Below are 16,020 nucleotides of genomic sequence, written 5' to 3' on the forward strand. Positions count from 1 at the left end.
TCTTCTCATTCCCTTACTGGATGTCCAGGTTGTGTGAGGACTTGCCATTCCCAGTTCTAGTTTAAATGTACATTAAACATGAAAATTACTACATTGAAAAAATAGGATGTTACCTGTTGCAGATTATTAGGTTTCAAAGTAGCAAATAATTTTAACTGAATCCAAGTTTGGAACTCCTGACAATGTTTTAGGAGGGAAAGGGTCCTCCTGAGGCCTGGGTGTGCAAAGCACTTTGACTCCAGTTGCTCTATAGTTTTAACATTCTTTGCTGCTCTTGTCTGCCTTCAGTGCTTCCTTAAGGTCTGGCTTTGGTGCAAGCAACTCAAACAAGTTTGTAGTCATTGGTATTCCTCTTGTGGTTAAATTAATAATTTGTCCTTTTTCTGAGAAAAAGAATAGTGTGGACATTCCATCTAGGCCTGACTGGGAGTTTGTCCTGTTGGCTTTGCTCTAAGGCTGTTTATAAGCTTACTCACCTCTCCAGTGTTTGATGACTTTGACCATGGAATTTGCCTGTTGGGTAATTGTGTGCAATAAGCTGTATCTTCAAAGCATTTAACTTCTTGGTGATTCCTGAAAGGAATTTGGTAAAGTTCTGAAATGAATGATTTTGATGATCTCGCTGTGTCTGATATCAGCAACACTGGTTGCTACTTGGTCACAAAGCTACTTAAAGTAGCCTAGATTAGGTTTAGATACAAATTTTTAAAATGTCTTGGAATAATTACTTCATCTTTTTTCCCAGTAAATGGTCTGTTTGTGCTGTTGGAGTTCATTGTCCTATGCTGTATCTCTAGGAAGATGCAGGCATTCTGGGGCCTTGGTGTCATACAGTTGACTGAAATATGTATTTCTGTTCCAATTTTTCAGTCTACAAACATGGAGACCCAGTGCACAGGTGCCATGGAGGGCAGCACCCGTTCATCACCTGTCAGCCAAGGTTATGTGTTACCAGAAGGAAAAATCATGCCAAACACCATCTTTGTTGGTGGAATTGATTTAAGGGTATTTATATGCTTTTAATTGTTTCAGATGGGTATAGTGCACTTAAGTGGGAAGAAAATGGGGACTTTTACTCCTGGTTTGTGGGGTTTTGCTTTTTTGCTTATTATGGTGGTCGTCTGTTTCCTCAATGTGTGTGTTTAGCAGTCTTAAGATACAGAAATGTTGGGAGAATTTGGGAACAAGTGTTGCAAACCAAAACCTTAGTTCTGACGTGGTAGAAAATGGCTTTAAAAAAAGGGTAGTGGCTGCTCTAAGTCACTTGTAAGCAGTTGAATTGCTTGAAGTTTTAAGTCTTTGTTTCATCCAGACCAATGAAGCAGAAATTCGGAGTTTCTTCGAGCGATATGGTACTGTGAAAGAGGTGAAAGTCATCACTGACCGAACTGGTGTTTCCAAAGGGTAAGTAAAACACAAGTAGTTTCAGTTGCTGCTGATAGGAACATAATTCTGCCCTAGGTGAGAAGAGCAGATAACTTAGCAACACACCTGACCTGTTTCAGCAGTTTTCTGTTATTGAGAATTAACATGTGAAATCAGTAAATCTATATTGCCCCTAACTCAATCTGTATAGTGTTGCAAAGAATAGCCTGATTTTTCTGACTTCAGTCTATCTGTTCAGGGGAAAAGAGGGTTATTATCTCTTAACCAGTGGAAATAAAGTTAGAAACTTGTGTGATACTTAGGCAGACAGTTAGGTAAGACCTTTCTGATAGCTGGAGTAGTTAAAAATCTGGGGAGGGTTCAAGAGGGTTAAGATGGTTTATCTAAGGCAATGTGACTGCACTCTTCAGGCACTTGAGAATCAGTTCTGGAGTAAACAACCCAAACTCAGTTGGGTGAAGAGTGAAGCTGAAGTAAGTGAATAAAGTTCAAACAAGGGAAATTCCCACTGGATATATAGGAAACTTCTGGATTGTTTGTGGTGAAACCCTTAAATAAGGAATTGCAGGTCCTTAGCCTGTTGAGTTCTAGGGAAGATATTCTAGTTTTGAGGTTATCCCAGCTTTGAGAAGGAGGCTGTGCCCTCTGGAGGTTCTGTTCAGCCCACTTTTTGTCTAAGATTCTATGCATACATTCTAAAAAGTAATTTTTTTCTTAGGCCTATGTAGTAATGCACAGGCTAGGGATGAGTTTTATTTCCCTATGTCCTCTGCTAGTCCTCACTGTGAATCTGGTTGTTCAGTCAGCCACTGCATGTTCTGAGTATTGATAACGGGCTTACTCCATTAATGTGACATAATAGTTGCTGTAGTTATAATTACTAAAATGCTCTGAAATTATCTTAAGGTTATAGACTAGATAAACTAGGGAGGCTGTGAAATAACTTGAAAAAACTCAAGAATTGCTTCCCCCACTGGTGTCACTATTCCTGTAATGCCTCCTTTCATCCAGAGCTCTGTAGTAAATACAAAATTGGTAATTCAGATGTTAATTCTTTTGAGTTGCTAATACCAACCATAGTGCTCATTTTGAGTTGCCAAGATGGAAAAATAGCCCTTCTATTTTAAATTATTCTGGAATCTGGCATTCACTTTCATCTGGCCCAGTAACAGATGCTGCTAGTAAGTAGTTTCATGCTGAATTACCAACTAATGTCCTGCTTGATAATTTTCGTGTGTTACGCAATGTACCTGGCATATATGTTGTCAGTTGGTCTTGTTCCAAATAATTTGGCTATCAAATCAAAATCTGATGACTGAATAACCTGTTTTTCCTTTTTTAGGTACGGATTTGTCTCTTTTCTGGACAATGTGGATGTTCAAAAAATAGTGGAGGTAAGCTCTTGGTATAAATTACTTGAAGAAGTTGATGTGTGAAGGCTAGAGACATATTGAGGGGAAACCAAGTGATAAAATGTGTAGAATAAGTTAGGACAATGCAAGCCTAGGGCTGCCTTGGTGTGCTTGAACATTTCATGTAATTGTGTTTCTTGTTGTTCTTCATTTATGTGCTTGAAAGCCTTCTGTGTGTTTGGCTGATGACTTCTGTAGTGGATGATGGTCACAGAACCCTTGTGACGTACCCTGGGCAGGTACATAGGCCCATTGCTGTTGGCAATAACAGTGCCATGGAAAACAGCATTAGGTTTTACTTGCATCTCAGGGTTTGAAATGTTTCTCCCTTGCAGTATTTGTGCATTCACATGCTACCTGGCATGCAAGTATTTTTTAAAGCCTCTGGGCCGTGTTGCAGCTGGTCATATGTCATACAGTTTTCTTTTAGATAACACAGGAGATGAAGGGGTAGAACTGTTAGTCATTCTGCACTTAGAGTTCAGTGTCAGAAATTTCAAGCCTTGGTTCTTAAAAACCAAATGAGTTATTTGGTTTTGATAGACTTCAGCAGGTCACAAACCACTGACAAAACTTTTGTGTTTTCCCTCTTTTTTTCCCCAAACTGAGTGCAATAACTGTGAAAAGAACTTGTATTGAAATACTTCTCTCTCTGAAGTCTTTGCCTCAGAAAAGTCCTGTGTCTCCAGAGGATGAACAGTCTCTCACTTGCTTCTGAAGCTCTTATATAGGGAAGTAGATCAGAACAGCAAAACCAGATAGATGTGCCAGGCACAAATCAAGTGTTCTGTGATGTGCACATGTGTTTACTGGCTGTCCAGCTCTGTAACAGCAGAGAGAATATGTTTGAACAAAGTGGAAAGCAGTGAAACTCCAGCAGGAGATTCTCTATTTTCACCAGAGGACTTCAAAAGCTTGCTGTTCTTTAATGGTCTGCTGACAGAAATACTGCTGTATTGAGCAACAGACTTCATCTGAGAATACCTTCTTCTTTTTACCACTGATTACATTTATTGTACTAGATCAGTATGGAATGCTTGCTCTGAGGTAACAATCTCTGTAGAGACCTCTTGAGTAGCATTGACATTTGAGGCATGTACATAGCTCATTTTCTTTGTGCATTTTTTCAAAACTGGAAGCCTGCAGTGTTCATCTAATCATACAGTATTCACTGATGTGACTTTGTATACCAGAGGTCTTGGAAGACTCAGAGGTATATGACAGATGCAAATTTCAGTGCAAATTTTATGTCTACAGGCAGTACAAATTGCTGCCTTGTCAGGAGGAAACACATCCAGATAGAAATAATTTTATAAAGCCTGTTGGCTTTTGGAGGGGATGAAAGAAGGGAAGAAATGAACACTTCATTTGAGAGCTCAAATCATAAGCAAAGATCACCTCACGAAACTATTTCAGGCCTTACCAGTGGTCACACTGTTTATTGTAAATGAACAGGATAGAGTTTCTCCGTAGTTAGAATTGTTCCAGATGCCTGTGTTCATCTGCCCAGCTCTGTAGCCTTGTGCAGCTTGAGGGTGTTTTTCTTCTGCTTTAGGTCTCATTCTGTTTATGACTGCATATTCTGGTCCAGTGTGAACCCATTTGCAGTTCAGAACAGAAAACTACCTTCTGCTTTGAGGAGAGGCCTGTCTTCTAGGTGTTCTTGTTGCTAAAGTGGAAAAGGTGGTTGTGTGGTTCTGGGCACAACAGGATTGCAGAGTTAATTTAAAACCCCCCAAAACTAACTGCCCAACCAAAATTGACACCTTCTGCCCCCCAGAAATAAAAACCAAAACCACCCACCTGTCAGGCTAGTTGAGGATATTGCACCTTTTTCCCCCACCCACATCTTACTTTTATCATCTTCTCATACTGATAAAAATAGAATAAATAAAGACATCCTTTTTTTTTTTTTTGCTTATTTTTACAGTAAAGTTGGCTGTTGTCTGTTCAAAGCACTTAAGCAGAAGTGGAAGAAAATTGCACTGTTTTCTTCCAAAGCAGTTAAGTCTGTAGAGTTGCATGTGAAAGAGAATCTAGGCAGACTTCTGCATCTAATACTGGCTTTAATACTTGGTACAGAATTTATGTTAGTAGGGGTAAACCAAAAATCTTTGCTGCATCTAATACTGGCTTTAATAGTTGGTACAGAATTTGTTAGTAGGGGTAAACCAAAAATCTTTCACATCTGATGTGTAAACCATTTGTAAAGCTCAGTGTGGGTGTCTAAACTGTAATTAGAGTGCTTACTTCAGATAATTGAGTGCTGTGCACACTTTTGTAGGTAGTGAATGTGAGATCAGACCCAAAGGTAAATTCTTTTTTTGAGGGTTGTGTGGAGAAGTTCTGAGTACCTTAATAAACATTAATCTGCTTAAATCTGTGAAACAATTTTCTGTACTTGTACTTAAACCATTATCTTGAGGTTGAGAACAAAATCTTACAGGTCCTGTTCTACAGTCAGTCCAAAGAGCCCTTGAAGTGTAAGGATGTTGTGGTGCCAGTTCAGTCTACATCATCAGTGAATGTTCTTGTAGTTCTCAAACTCAGCAGTTTCATTGAGCATAGAATTGAACTTCTGCAGGGAGGGAGAGTGCTAGAAATTCTTGTGCTTTTTCTTATGGCCCCAGATATTGTTGTGGGGAAAGCAGTACTCAGTCATTTTTACTTTACTGAAAGCTCTAAATCCTGTCTTCTGTGTGAACTAGCATTTGGGCAGAATTTGTAGAATGAAAAGTTAGATGTGCCTCACTTGTTTGCTGACTCCTGAGGAGAGTGTCCAGCCTTGTTTTGCAAGGCTTTCAGGTGCTTGCATTCCTGGGTTTGGGTATTGGAGTAATATGTCAGCAGTATTTCACTTCTACTCTCTTGATTAGTCTGTGTGCTTCATGCTTTGGCCAGAAACGTGGTGAAACGTGAGCATGTTTGTTGGATGTTCTGAGGGAATGAATGTGAATTTCTCCAAAGAGAATACAGTCACAGGCAGGTAATCTAGTGCCAATGCAATCGTTTCCTTTAGTAGTAGGGGGACAGTTTCTAACATGTTTGATGAAGCCTTTTAGGAAGTTTATGGGAACAAAGGAAGTAGCAATGCAAACAGAGTTTCAAGGGAACCTAGACTGTGGTCACTTTACACTAATACTCTTTCCAAGGCAAGAGTAGTTAAAATCTGTGTATAAAACCACAGGGCTAACAGGCACTAATAGGTAGTTGCAAACTACTAGCAGTACATGTTGCTTTAAGGCAGGCAGTATGTAATAACTTCAGAGGGTCAGTGAGTAGGCAAATGGATGTGCTGAGGGCAGCACAGAAAATGAAAGGTAAAAGGCACGCGGTGCTGATCTGGAAAGGAGAGTGGAGGCTGTTGAGCCTCTGTGAGTAGATGGTACTTTGATCTGGAATCGGTCTCCTTCCAATGGCATAAGTCACTCCCCTCGCTGTTTCCCTGCTTACTGACATGAACCTGTCTTTCAGTCGCAAGTCAACTTCCATGGCAAAAAGCTGAAACTGGGACCAGCAATCAGAAAGCAGCAAAATGTGTGTAAGTATATCCGAATAAGTTTGTTCATATTACAAGTACATTTTAAGAAATTTTTTCTCTTAATTATACATCAGCATCCAGTATACATGTTCTAATTAAACCTTGGTTCTGACTCCTGTGGCCTCACTACTTGTGTGGTGATCTACAGTTTTGATAACACATCTCTTGTTGGTAGCGCAATACAGTTAATATTGAGTTAAATTTAAGAGTGAGACCCTTAATTGGTTTTGTGGAATTCAGATTCCTAATGAAATACATACGAAAATGTCTTAACACTTTTCTTTGTTTCAAAACAAGGCTCTTATGTGCACCCCAGACCATCAGTCCTCAGTCCTCCTGCACCACAGTTCCATAGTGTATGGGGTAATCAAAATACGGAGACTTACATGCAGCCTCCACCTGTAATGGGCCCAGTAACACAGTATGTTCAGGTAAGATTGTTCATGCCACTGGTTTTACCATAATTAAATACTTCAGAAGATCTGAGCACATACAACTTCAGGAATATGTACTGAGATTCCAATCTGATCTTACATGCTTGTTTCCATATTGCCTTCCCCAGTAAGAAGCACCCAACTTCAAACCACTTCCAAAGGATGCCAGAAATCTTGAAAAATGTATTCAGTGAGGTGATCTCATTAAAAAACAAAAAGACAGGGAGATGCTTTTTATTCTAACAATGTGAACTGGTGACGGTGGAGCCAAGACTGAATTACTTAAGTTTTTAAGTGATGCTGTTACTTGTCACAGATTACTTCACTAATCAAATGCATCCTGGTAGTTTATGTATTGCTGTCCTGCCCCTCAGAATAAACTACCAACTTGGAAATGTTTCAAAGGTGTTATTGTAAACAAGTGTGGAACCAGAGGTTGTCCCTGGTACTTACCTCTCCTGTGTTGGGACATCTGCTGTTACCAGCTGTGAGCAGTGCAGTGTGCCTGCAGGACATCCCTTCATGGGTACTGCAGTACCCACTGAGATGCAGGCAGAGTGCTCCTGGCCTTGTCAGGAGTCCTCTGCTGTCAACAGACCAGATCATGCTCTCTTCCTTCCTTAGGCCTGTATCACATGGCAGTGCAGCAGGGCAGTATTAGTTGCAAACTGATTCTGGTTCATATATTTTTTAAGCAGATGAAGAATAAACTGCAGTGACAGGCAGAAATACTTCTCCCCAGGGCAGAGATTGATAATAGTACTCTAGTGGATTCTATGAAGTTTATGGAAGTGAAATAGTATGGAAGGAACTAATTCTCTTTAAATGTTGGTATTGTCTGAAGAAGCTGAGAAGGTTCCAGGATAGCATTATGTCAAGAGTACTTAGAGGGAAGAGATACTGGGAAATTATCTGGATTTGAGCACATACCTTCCCCTTGGCTCCAAGAAACTGATCTTTAGGCTGTGCTCCACTATTTCATGGTAGCTAGTCTCTTCCAGGTTTACTTCAGGAAGTTTATGGGATGCCTTGTACTTCCGAATTGACTTACAAGATGAAGTTATAAGCAGATGCAGGATTTTTAGATCTGTAAGACACTTTAGAATCCCATTTTTCTAGAGATTATTAGTGCCTGAAGTGCTGAAGCTCCATGGAAATCTGTGAGGGTTGCTTTTAAATGGTGAGGCCAGTCTGAATAGGAACTGAAGTAACAATGTGATGACATACTTAAAAAATGTGCTCCTGGCTAGTATCTCTACAAATATATTTTGAATTTGCTTCAGACTTCGAGAATTTTTTAAAAAAAGCTTTATTTGCAGACATACCCATACAGTACATCACCAGCTGTACTCATACAGCAGCAGGTTCCTGTAGGATATCAACCAGCTTACAGCTATCAGGTATGTAAATGTTAAGTACCAGTGGAAAGGCTGTTTGATAGGTGACCACTGTGAAGTATTAACTGTTTCGTGTTTCTGTGAATTACATTTTCTTTCAGCTCTTCCTTCACAGATACCAAAAGTAGAAGCAAAATTAGTGATGCTTTTATTCTAATGTGATGGAAGCTATTGAAAACTTACAATGCTCTTTTTTATAGTTCACTGGTTTTTTTTTAATATATGGTAGTAAAACTTGAATGTGATGGAAGCTATTGAAAACTTAAAATGCTCTTTTTTATAGTTCACTATTTTTTTTAATATATGGTAGTAAAACTTTGAAATTAGATAGAAGTATAGGGATTAGTTGTACTTTCTCCTGTAGGAGGGAGCTTTGCATTTGTACATGCTGTAGTGAGGGCAGTGGGTGTTAGGTACTTGGAATCAGAGCCTTAGCAGACCACAAGTGTGGGATTTATAGAGAGGGGATGTGCTCTTGAGCTCTGAAAACATCAGAGAAGGCACTTGGCTGATAGTGACTTTTGAACTTGGTAGTGAAATGTGTGCTGTTATGGAAAAGCAACCAGAAGTAGATTAGTAACTGGAAGCAGCTCGAGGTTTGAGGTGGGTTTCAGTGTGTCAGTTATTCTCCTAATGTTTAGAAATCCTATTTTTAATTTTTTTTACAAACTGGGACTGAAAAGAGAAAGACAGTTGAATAAAAAAAGCGGTCTTGCTGGTGATAAGGCCACAAAATACTGTTTAATGAAAAATCCAGACATAAAATACTGTAAATGGTGTAACTTAGAAAGCAGTTACTTGTCTGTGTTGGAAATGAATGAGTAAAAGCTGTTTCTTGTGCAATTTTTGCTTAAGGCTCAACCACAGTGGCTTGCTGGGGAGCAGAGAAATTATGTTATGTCTCCGGTAAGTCTGCAAAGTTAAACTTCTGACATTGTCTTCTGAATTAGCACACTGGTTTTACAGCTTGGTGATTAAAAAAATCAACTGTTATCTGTATGTAATCTGGTCTATAAAAATAATGTAATTGCTGACAGGAGTATTTAATGGTTTAGTACATCCTGCTGACATGGTAGGAAATATGCACTGACACGGTGCTCCTTTGAGTTACCTAGTAGAACAGACCTGCCTGTTTTATTGCATTACTCTGTATGTTCTGGTCACAAAACTGGAATTTTAACATGAGTTGGTTTTTTGAGAAGAGTGGAAGGAAGAACAAGTGGTGACCTGGTGCACAATTCTGACTTTAATTTTTTAAATGTTCTTTGCAAATACTGATTTATTTAAAATTTATTTCCCAGGCTGCTACAAACTGTAGATTGTGCTGTTGCTTCTAAAGAAATTACTTGCATTCTGTGACTTTATACAAGTGACATCCAAGAGAGAGGAAAAAATATTGTGTATTTTTTTAACAGTGTTGGAACTTAAACTTGCATCTTCGGCATTTTTGTGTCTCTAGGTATAATCTTGTATTTATTGAGAACAGTTTTGATTAAGTGTTTAAAAGCTGTAATACAAGTTTCTATTTTGAGTGGTATTCTTTTTCTGAAAGATTTCATAGTCACTGAAATACTGATAACTCTGATTTGAATTAATTTTGGTTGAGTAACATCTATAGATGTGATAACAGCCACAGTATATCATGAAGAGTTAAATGATAGCAGGTCAAAGAGTTCTAAGAGTAGATGTGCATGGGGGGTCAATCATTAAATGTTCTAAGCTTGGTTATATGAGCAGACAGGTCTTCTAGAACTGTGTCAGTTAAGCAACTTTAAGTATCATTCTTAACTGTCAAAAGAGATCAGGATACGGTATTTTTCCCATTTGTGGAACTTTGCATTTTTGGTAAAAAAGTTGAAATAGCTTATGGATTGGTGAGAATCAATGATAACAGGTGTGCATGTTTTCCCAGTGTTACTGAAACCAATATTTAAAAAACTACACAGGTTTATACTCCGGTAGGCTATCACTGCAGTGAGGATCCAGAATTTAGACCGACGGAATGTGCTGTTCCAGAGCCCATGCAGTTGTCTGCTAGCAGCTCCCAAAAGGTAAGTCTTCCGTCAAAACTTTAATGTTCTGTATCACAAATCTTACTCCCAGAAGTTTGCACTGGATTGTGTAGCTTGGTCCAAGGGTCTCTGACAGCTATCACAGAATTTTAGGGGTTGGAATGTACCTTACAGATCATCTAGTCTCAGTCTCCCGTGCCATGAGCAGAGACGCCTCCCCCCCAGACCAGAATGCTCAAGGCCTCATCCAGCTTGGCCTTGAACACTGCCAGGGCTGGCGCAGCCACCACTCCCCTGGGTAACCTGTGCCAGTGTCTCACCACCCTCACAGGAAAAAACCTTTTTTTCCTAATACCTAACATAAACTTCCTCTCCTCCTTCAACGTGAACCTGTTACTCCTTGTTCTTGGCAGTCCTTCAACGCGAACCTGTTACTCCTTGTTCTTGGCAGTTCCTGTCCTGGAAATTAAGGTTATGGTTGCCAGTTTTGGCCAGTTGCTCAATCCAGTGTATCGTCGTTTCTGTGTACAACTTCAGAAGGCTCATGTTTCCTTGAAACTATTAATACTTACATACAATGGCGAGGGCTGTATAAAATGTGTGTTCTACTTCATTAAGCATACTAATGTTTTTAAGTGACAAGACTTTATCTAGTGTGTGGAAATTCCAGCGAAAATCCCAGGTACTAAAAAAAGCAGAGGACTCTGCCTGGTGTCTTAGGCAAATTTATTTTAAGCTTCAGACATCTGAATGGGTAATGGTTTGTTCCCTTTTTTGCTGTGTTTTGTGCAAGGTCACTCCAGTTTAGCTGACACTTGGGTCTGAATTCAGTTTTCTAAAGAATTAATTTTTTTAGCTGTCAGCCTATTCCACAAGTGTGGCATGTCACTTGTTATAATTGTTACGCTGTAACATCTAAAAGGGGTAAATGAGTTAGCAATATTAAAGGACTGGGGGGGAGAAAAAAGGACAAATAGCTTAGGGAACATAAGGCAGTTAGGGAACTAAGGCAGGTGAGAGGAATCTTAAATGCCAGGTATACCCTGTGACACACTGACTGCCAGCTAGTAGTGCCCTCACTAAGGAAATGAGTATTGATGCACCTATAACTATTTCAGAAGTCTATGGACAGGAGCATACAAACCGTAGTATCCTGTCTGTTTAACCCTGACAACCGTGTGAGGAACAGCTTTGTATCACAAGATGACTACTTAAAGGTATGTAGTGAAAGCAAAATTAAGTCCCTAAAATAGAGCTTACGTTGAAATGTGTTCACCTACGGGATACCGTAAAGACAAAGGGATTCATATCTGGAATGCCATTTGAATGTTTGCTTCCTTGTAGATGCTCTGAGATTCATGGGTTTGACTCAGTTGCTTAATGCTGGAAAGAAGTGTTGGAGTGGGATTCAGTGGGCTTAATCACAACATCATCAAAAATGGCTGAACAGTCAACTCACGGACAGTTACAGCATAAGTTTGACTGGCTATTCCTCAGCAACAAGTTACTGGAAGAGCAGTGGGCTACTCCCTAGTTTAAGTCTTGATAAGTCTGTACAGTAGTTAAGTATTTGCTGTAAGTGTTGGCTGGTTAGGCTTTTTCTCTGCTTTAGCCACTAAATTGTAGTCCAGGTTGGTAGCTGGTCATCATTTTTGGTGTATATGTTCAGACTTTGTAGAACTGCAATTTCTGATTACATCCCAAGTAGTGCTTAATTTCAGTTTTAGGTAAGATCTTCGTTTTTTAAAAGGACAGATAGGTGAATTGGACATATGTACTCTGAAACAGGAATACAGAAGCTGTATTTATCCGCTCTGGAGGTGGCAAATAGAGTACAGTGTCTTTGAGTTTTCATGAAACTTCAATTGCTTTATTCTGAACATTGCCTGAATTTTTTTTCCTATCTCCTCTACCCCATCCCAGGAGAGGAAGGCACATCACTTCAGGAAAGGAAGATCAGTATTCAGAAGTGATCAACCAAAACTTCAAAATGTCTAACTTCATTAACGTGATGTTACTGCGGTTGAGTTTTACAATGTGTTAAGTCTAATGTTTCAAAGTTGCTTCAGGTTGAAGTTTGTGTTCATGTTTTGCCTCTTGCAATTCTGTTCTACTTGTGTAGTTTGAAGTTTAAAGTTTAGAGTTGACAAACTCAATTGTTTGCATGTTTCCTCTGATAACTAACTGGAATGTTAAAAGAGTTCTTTGGAAAAGCGTGCTTGGTTTGTTTGCTGCATTTGGATTTTCTTCTGAGCTTTAAGGTACAGTGTTTGCATGTTACACTTAATTTTTCTTAAACAAGTTTAACTCATACTGACCAGTTAAGTCTTGCAGTTTAAAAATTGAAGTACTTACTTGCCTAAGTGATTGTATTTTAAAACTGAGCTCTTAAATCAGTGCAACAGAGGATGTCAAGTTGTAACTGAGCTGAAGACCTTTTAAGTCCTTGTTGCCTTTGGATGACATCATCAGTGTGGTTATGTTCGTTAGTGACAACATACGTACTTGCAGTCTTGACCATCACTATTAGTTTGGAGTAAGTAATGAAGAGAATCCTAAAACTCCTATATGTAACATAAGATGCAAGAATGTAATTACCTCTGTTGGCTACTCAGTGTACTTTTTTTCACTTGAAAAATTTTAGCAATACCTCTATGTTAAAATGCTGAGAAAATACTGCATTGAAAACATGCCTCTGTTATGTGATACAAACTGTTAATCAAAGACTACCTGTAAGAGTATTTTAATAAATATGTAGGTTTTAGTTGTGTATTTTGAAACAATAAAATTTTTATTTTGCCTTGGCTTCCCAAACGTCTGGTGACAAACCTAGTAATTTTTAAAAAGGTATTAAAGACATACTACCATGTATGAGAATTTCAGTTACAGTGAATGTATAGTAACAGATGTCATTTTGTGGAGTTACTTGCTGCATTTTTTAGTAGAACCAAGAGCTGTATTCAGTCTTTTATGTTAGGTCCTATTGCTTTCCTTCTCCTACTCAAACACCTCAGTTTCTCTAGACAAGGACGGAAAATTGTCTCTCTTGTTAAGGATCTATACATGAGTGTTTAGGAGTAGATGTTCTGTTTCAAATGTCCGGAAGGTCTAGAAGTAGTAAGGGCTAGGCAAAGACTTACCCAGTAGTAAATGTTAGTGAAATGTGTAGGAGGGAATTGGGTAGTACAGATGTGGATATTTAAGGGAACATGGCTGCAGGATGAAAAATGTCCAAGGACTGCTGCTCAGGATAAAATTCTAGTGAGCAGGGTGGGAGAGAATGAGGATAGATGTATTTTTTGAGCCACTTTATACAGCATTGTACCAATGTTCTGATAACATAAATTGACCTGAAGCAAAGCTGTTAAGTTTCTCTGCTTACTGTTCCATGTCACTAAAGATAGTATTAAGTGTTCCCATAATATTGATTAGCCATGTTTTTCTCAGACTGCTGTTTTAAAGTTAGTAGCTTATCTTCTGTGTTGCCAGCTTTTTTATAACTATTTTTTCCTAGTCTTGCACACTTAAACTCAGTGTTTCTGAAAAAAGAACAAATCTGAAGTTTGCTGAATATCAGGAACTCTGTCCTTTGCAACTTTATGAACCTAAACAGCCTGCATGGGCTGTTAAAGCTGTGATGTCAGTTTATTGATAAAGGTAATGGTTTCTTTGCAAATGCACATTATTTTGGCTTTATGTTCTAGTTGGCTTGATTGCCCTGGGCTGTATTTGAGGCTGTATATGCTGTAGCTATAACAAAACACAGAAGTGCCTGTATGTAACGCTCATTGAGGAGTCTCACGGCAACAGGAGAGATAAACCAGAAGATACCTACGCAGTGCACATTTTTCTGCTTATTTGACCAAGTGTTACCCACAGGGACCATCTGGTGAGCGAGTAGATTGTTCAGTGTATTTGAAATGGTGGTGCTAGATCTGAATTATTCTTACAGGCGTGCCAAGAAGGCTTATCACAGTGAAATGCATAACCAAGGCCTTAAGAGTGCCATTTATTTTTCTCTTCCATTACATCATGTTGTGGTGGTTTTGTTAGCCACTGCTTACCCCTAGGGAACTGATCTTATTTTTTAATTCCCATCTGGGAAGTGCACATTTTGTGGCATATGCCAGTAAAAGTAACAAGTTATAACTAAGAACATGCATTTTTAATGTTCTTTTGAAGTACCCTATAAGCATAACGTGAAAACAGTAGGTAAATCTCTTGGGTTGCATTTAGAAAGTGTAAACATCTGTTTAATATGGCTTTGGCTGAAGGCATTTCTGAAATAGGTGCACAATAGGAGTTTCTTGCGGATTTCTACCTCTTGCATTCAAAAATCAAGTGGACTGTGTTAATTGTGAACCAGCAGGCAGCAGTGAGTTCTTGCAGATCTGTCTTAGCTTGTGCACTGTTTGATATTCAAAAGCATCGAGTCTCCTTTAAGTATTACAACGGCTCTTTGTCAAAAACCCCAATTGTTTAGATAAGATAGAAAAATACAACATTCTCATTTAGTTGGTATTTTAGAGAGATGAATTGTTTAGACAAGATAGAAAAATATAACATTCGCATTTAGTTGGTATTTTAGAGAGATGAAACTTGGTTTGTGTTAGGGTTCTTCCCTGAAGTGCCCCCGTTTGCTGCTTGGTGGCCTTTTTTAATACATTTGTGTTGTTTTTTTTAAACAAGCTTTGCCACCTGACAGAATTACTCTTGGAATGAGACAGCCAGGCAGATGGTATTCTCAAGATAGAAAAATATAACATTCGCATTTAGTTGGTATTTTAGAGAGATGAAACTTGGTTTGTGTTAGGGTTCTTCCCTGAAGTGCCCCCGTTTGCTGCTTGGTGGCCTTTTTTAATACATTTGTGTTGTTTTTTTTAAACAAGCTTTGCCACCTGACAGAATTACTCTTGGAATGAGACAGCCAGGCAGATGGTATTCTTGGATCTCCATTAGGATGATTGTCTGGCACAGACACTAATTTCCTGTCAAAATGGAAATATTTTTTCCTTCTAGGTATTTGTGTGCTAAACCAAGATGCTAAATTGTGCCTTAACACAAAGGTGATCTGATCTTTGATTGCTGCAATGAAGCAAAAGGGAGTTCTCCCTTTGTGTTTCCCAGGGTTTTCTTCTGCATGCTTTAATGGAACAGATTCTTACAGTCCTCTAAGAGGTAAACGGTCTATGTCCTTGCAGGAATGGCTTGGTTGATGGGTATTTTAAAGTAGATGTGTAATTTAAGAGCTTTTATGTTTACCACCTTCAGTGTTGGTAAGAAAGTTAAATTATCTAGGCTTACCAAGACAGTCCAGGGCTTCTTGAGATGAAATACGCATCTGAAGAAAATCTGCAAGTAGCCTTACACCCTAGATGGATTTGTACTTTCTACTTTTTCATTCCTACTCTAAAATTCGGGCTGAACTGTGGAGGGAGACAAATACACATGTTCCCTGTAACTTTTTAAGAAGGAGAGCCCTGGCTGAGTTTACAAAGGCCTTTGTGTTGCCACAGTGACAGTTCTGGGTTTAACTTCTGTGAATAAATTCAAAGGGGTTTTTTGTAAACTTGTGTACTTGGTGCTCGAGACAAACATGAAAAAGGGTTCTCTGCTCCTTTACCTTAAGGTTGGGAGATTGTAGGAAGTGTAGTAATGAGGGTAGGATTTATATTTAAAAACACGCTGCTGTAAAATACCATGTCAGAGCTGAAAATACAGGTATTTATGCTAGTAGTCCAAAATTATTATGTGGATAATAGAAACCAGAAAAACTCTCAAAACTTCTGAATACATAGTCCAGTAAAGATGAATGCTCTAGTTAGTCAATGTTCTTTC

The 16,020-nt window shown here is 38.8% G+C and overlaps 1 protein-coding gene across 1 annotated transcript; it reads left to right on the forward strand.

Moving 5' to 3' along the window:
• The first annotated feature begins 879 nt into the window (after positions 1–879).
• On the forward strand, positions 880–12,180 carry DAZL (deleted in azoospermia-like). The gene is made up of 10 exons (XM_009078872.1): positions 880–1,005; positions 1,313–1,404; positions 2,729–2,780; positions 6,273–6,339; positions 6,637–6,770; positions 8,093–8,173; positions 9,026–9,076; positions 10,117–10,221; positions 11,301–11,399; positions 12,106–12,180. The coding sequence occupies exons 1-10, from the start codon at positions 880–882 to the stop codon at positions 12,178–12,180; spliced, it is 882 nt and encodes a 293-aa protein (XP_009077120.1).
• Positions 12,181–16,020: the final 3,840 nt, after the last annotated feature.

This window comes from Acanthisitta chloris, unplaced genomic scaffold (genome assembly GCF_000695815.1).
Source record: "Acanthisitta chloris isolate BGI_N310 unplaced genomic scaffold, ASM69581v1 scaffold13517, whole genome shotgun sequence".
Taxonomy (NCBI): Eukaryota; Metazoa; Chordata; class Aves; order Passeriformes; family Acanthisittidae; genus Acanthisitta; species Acanthisitta chloris.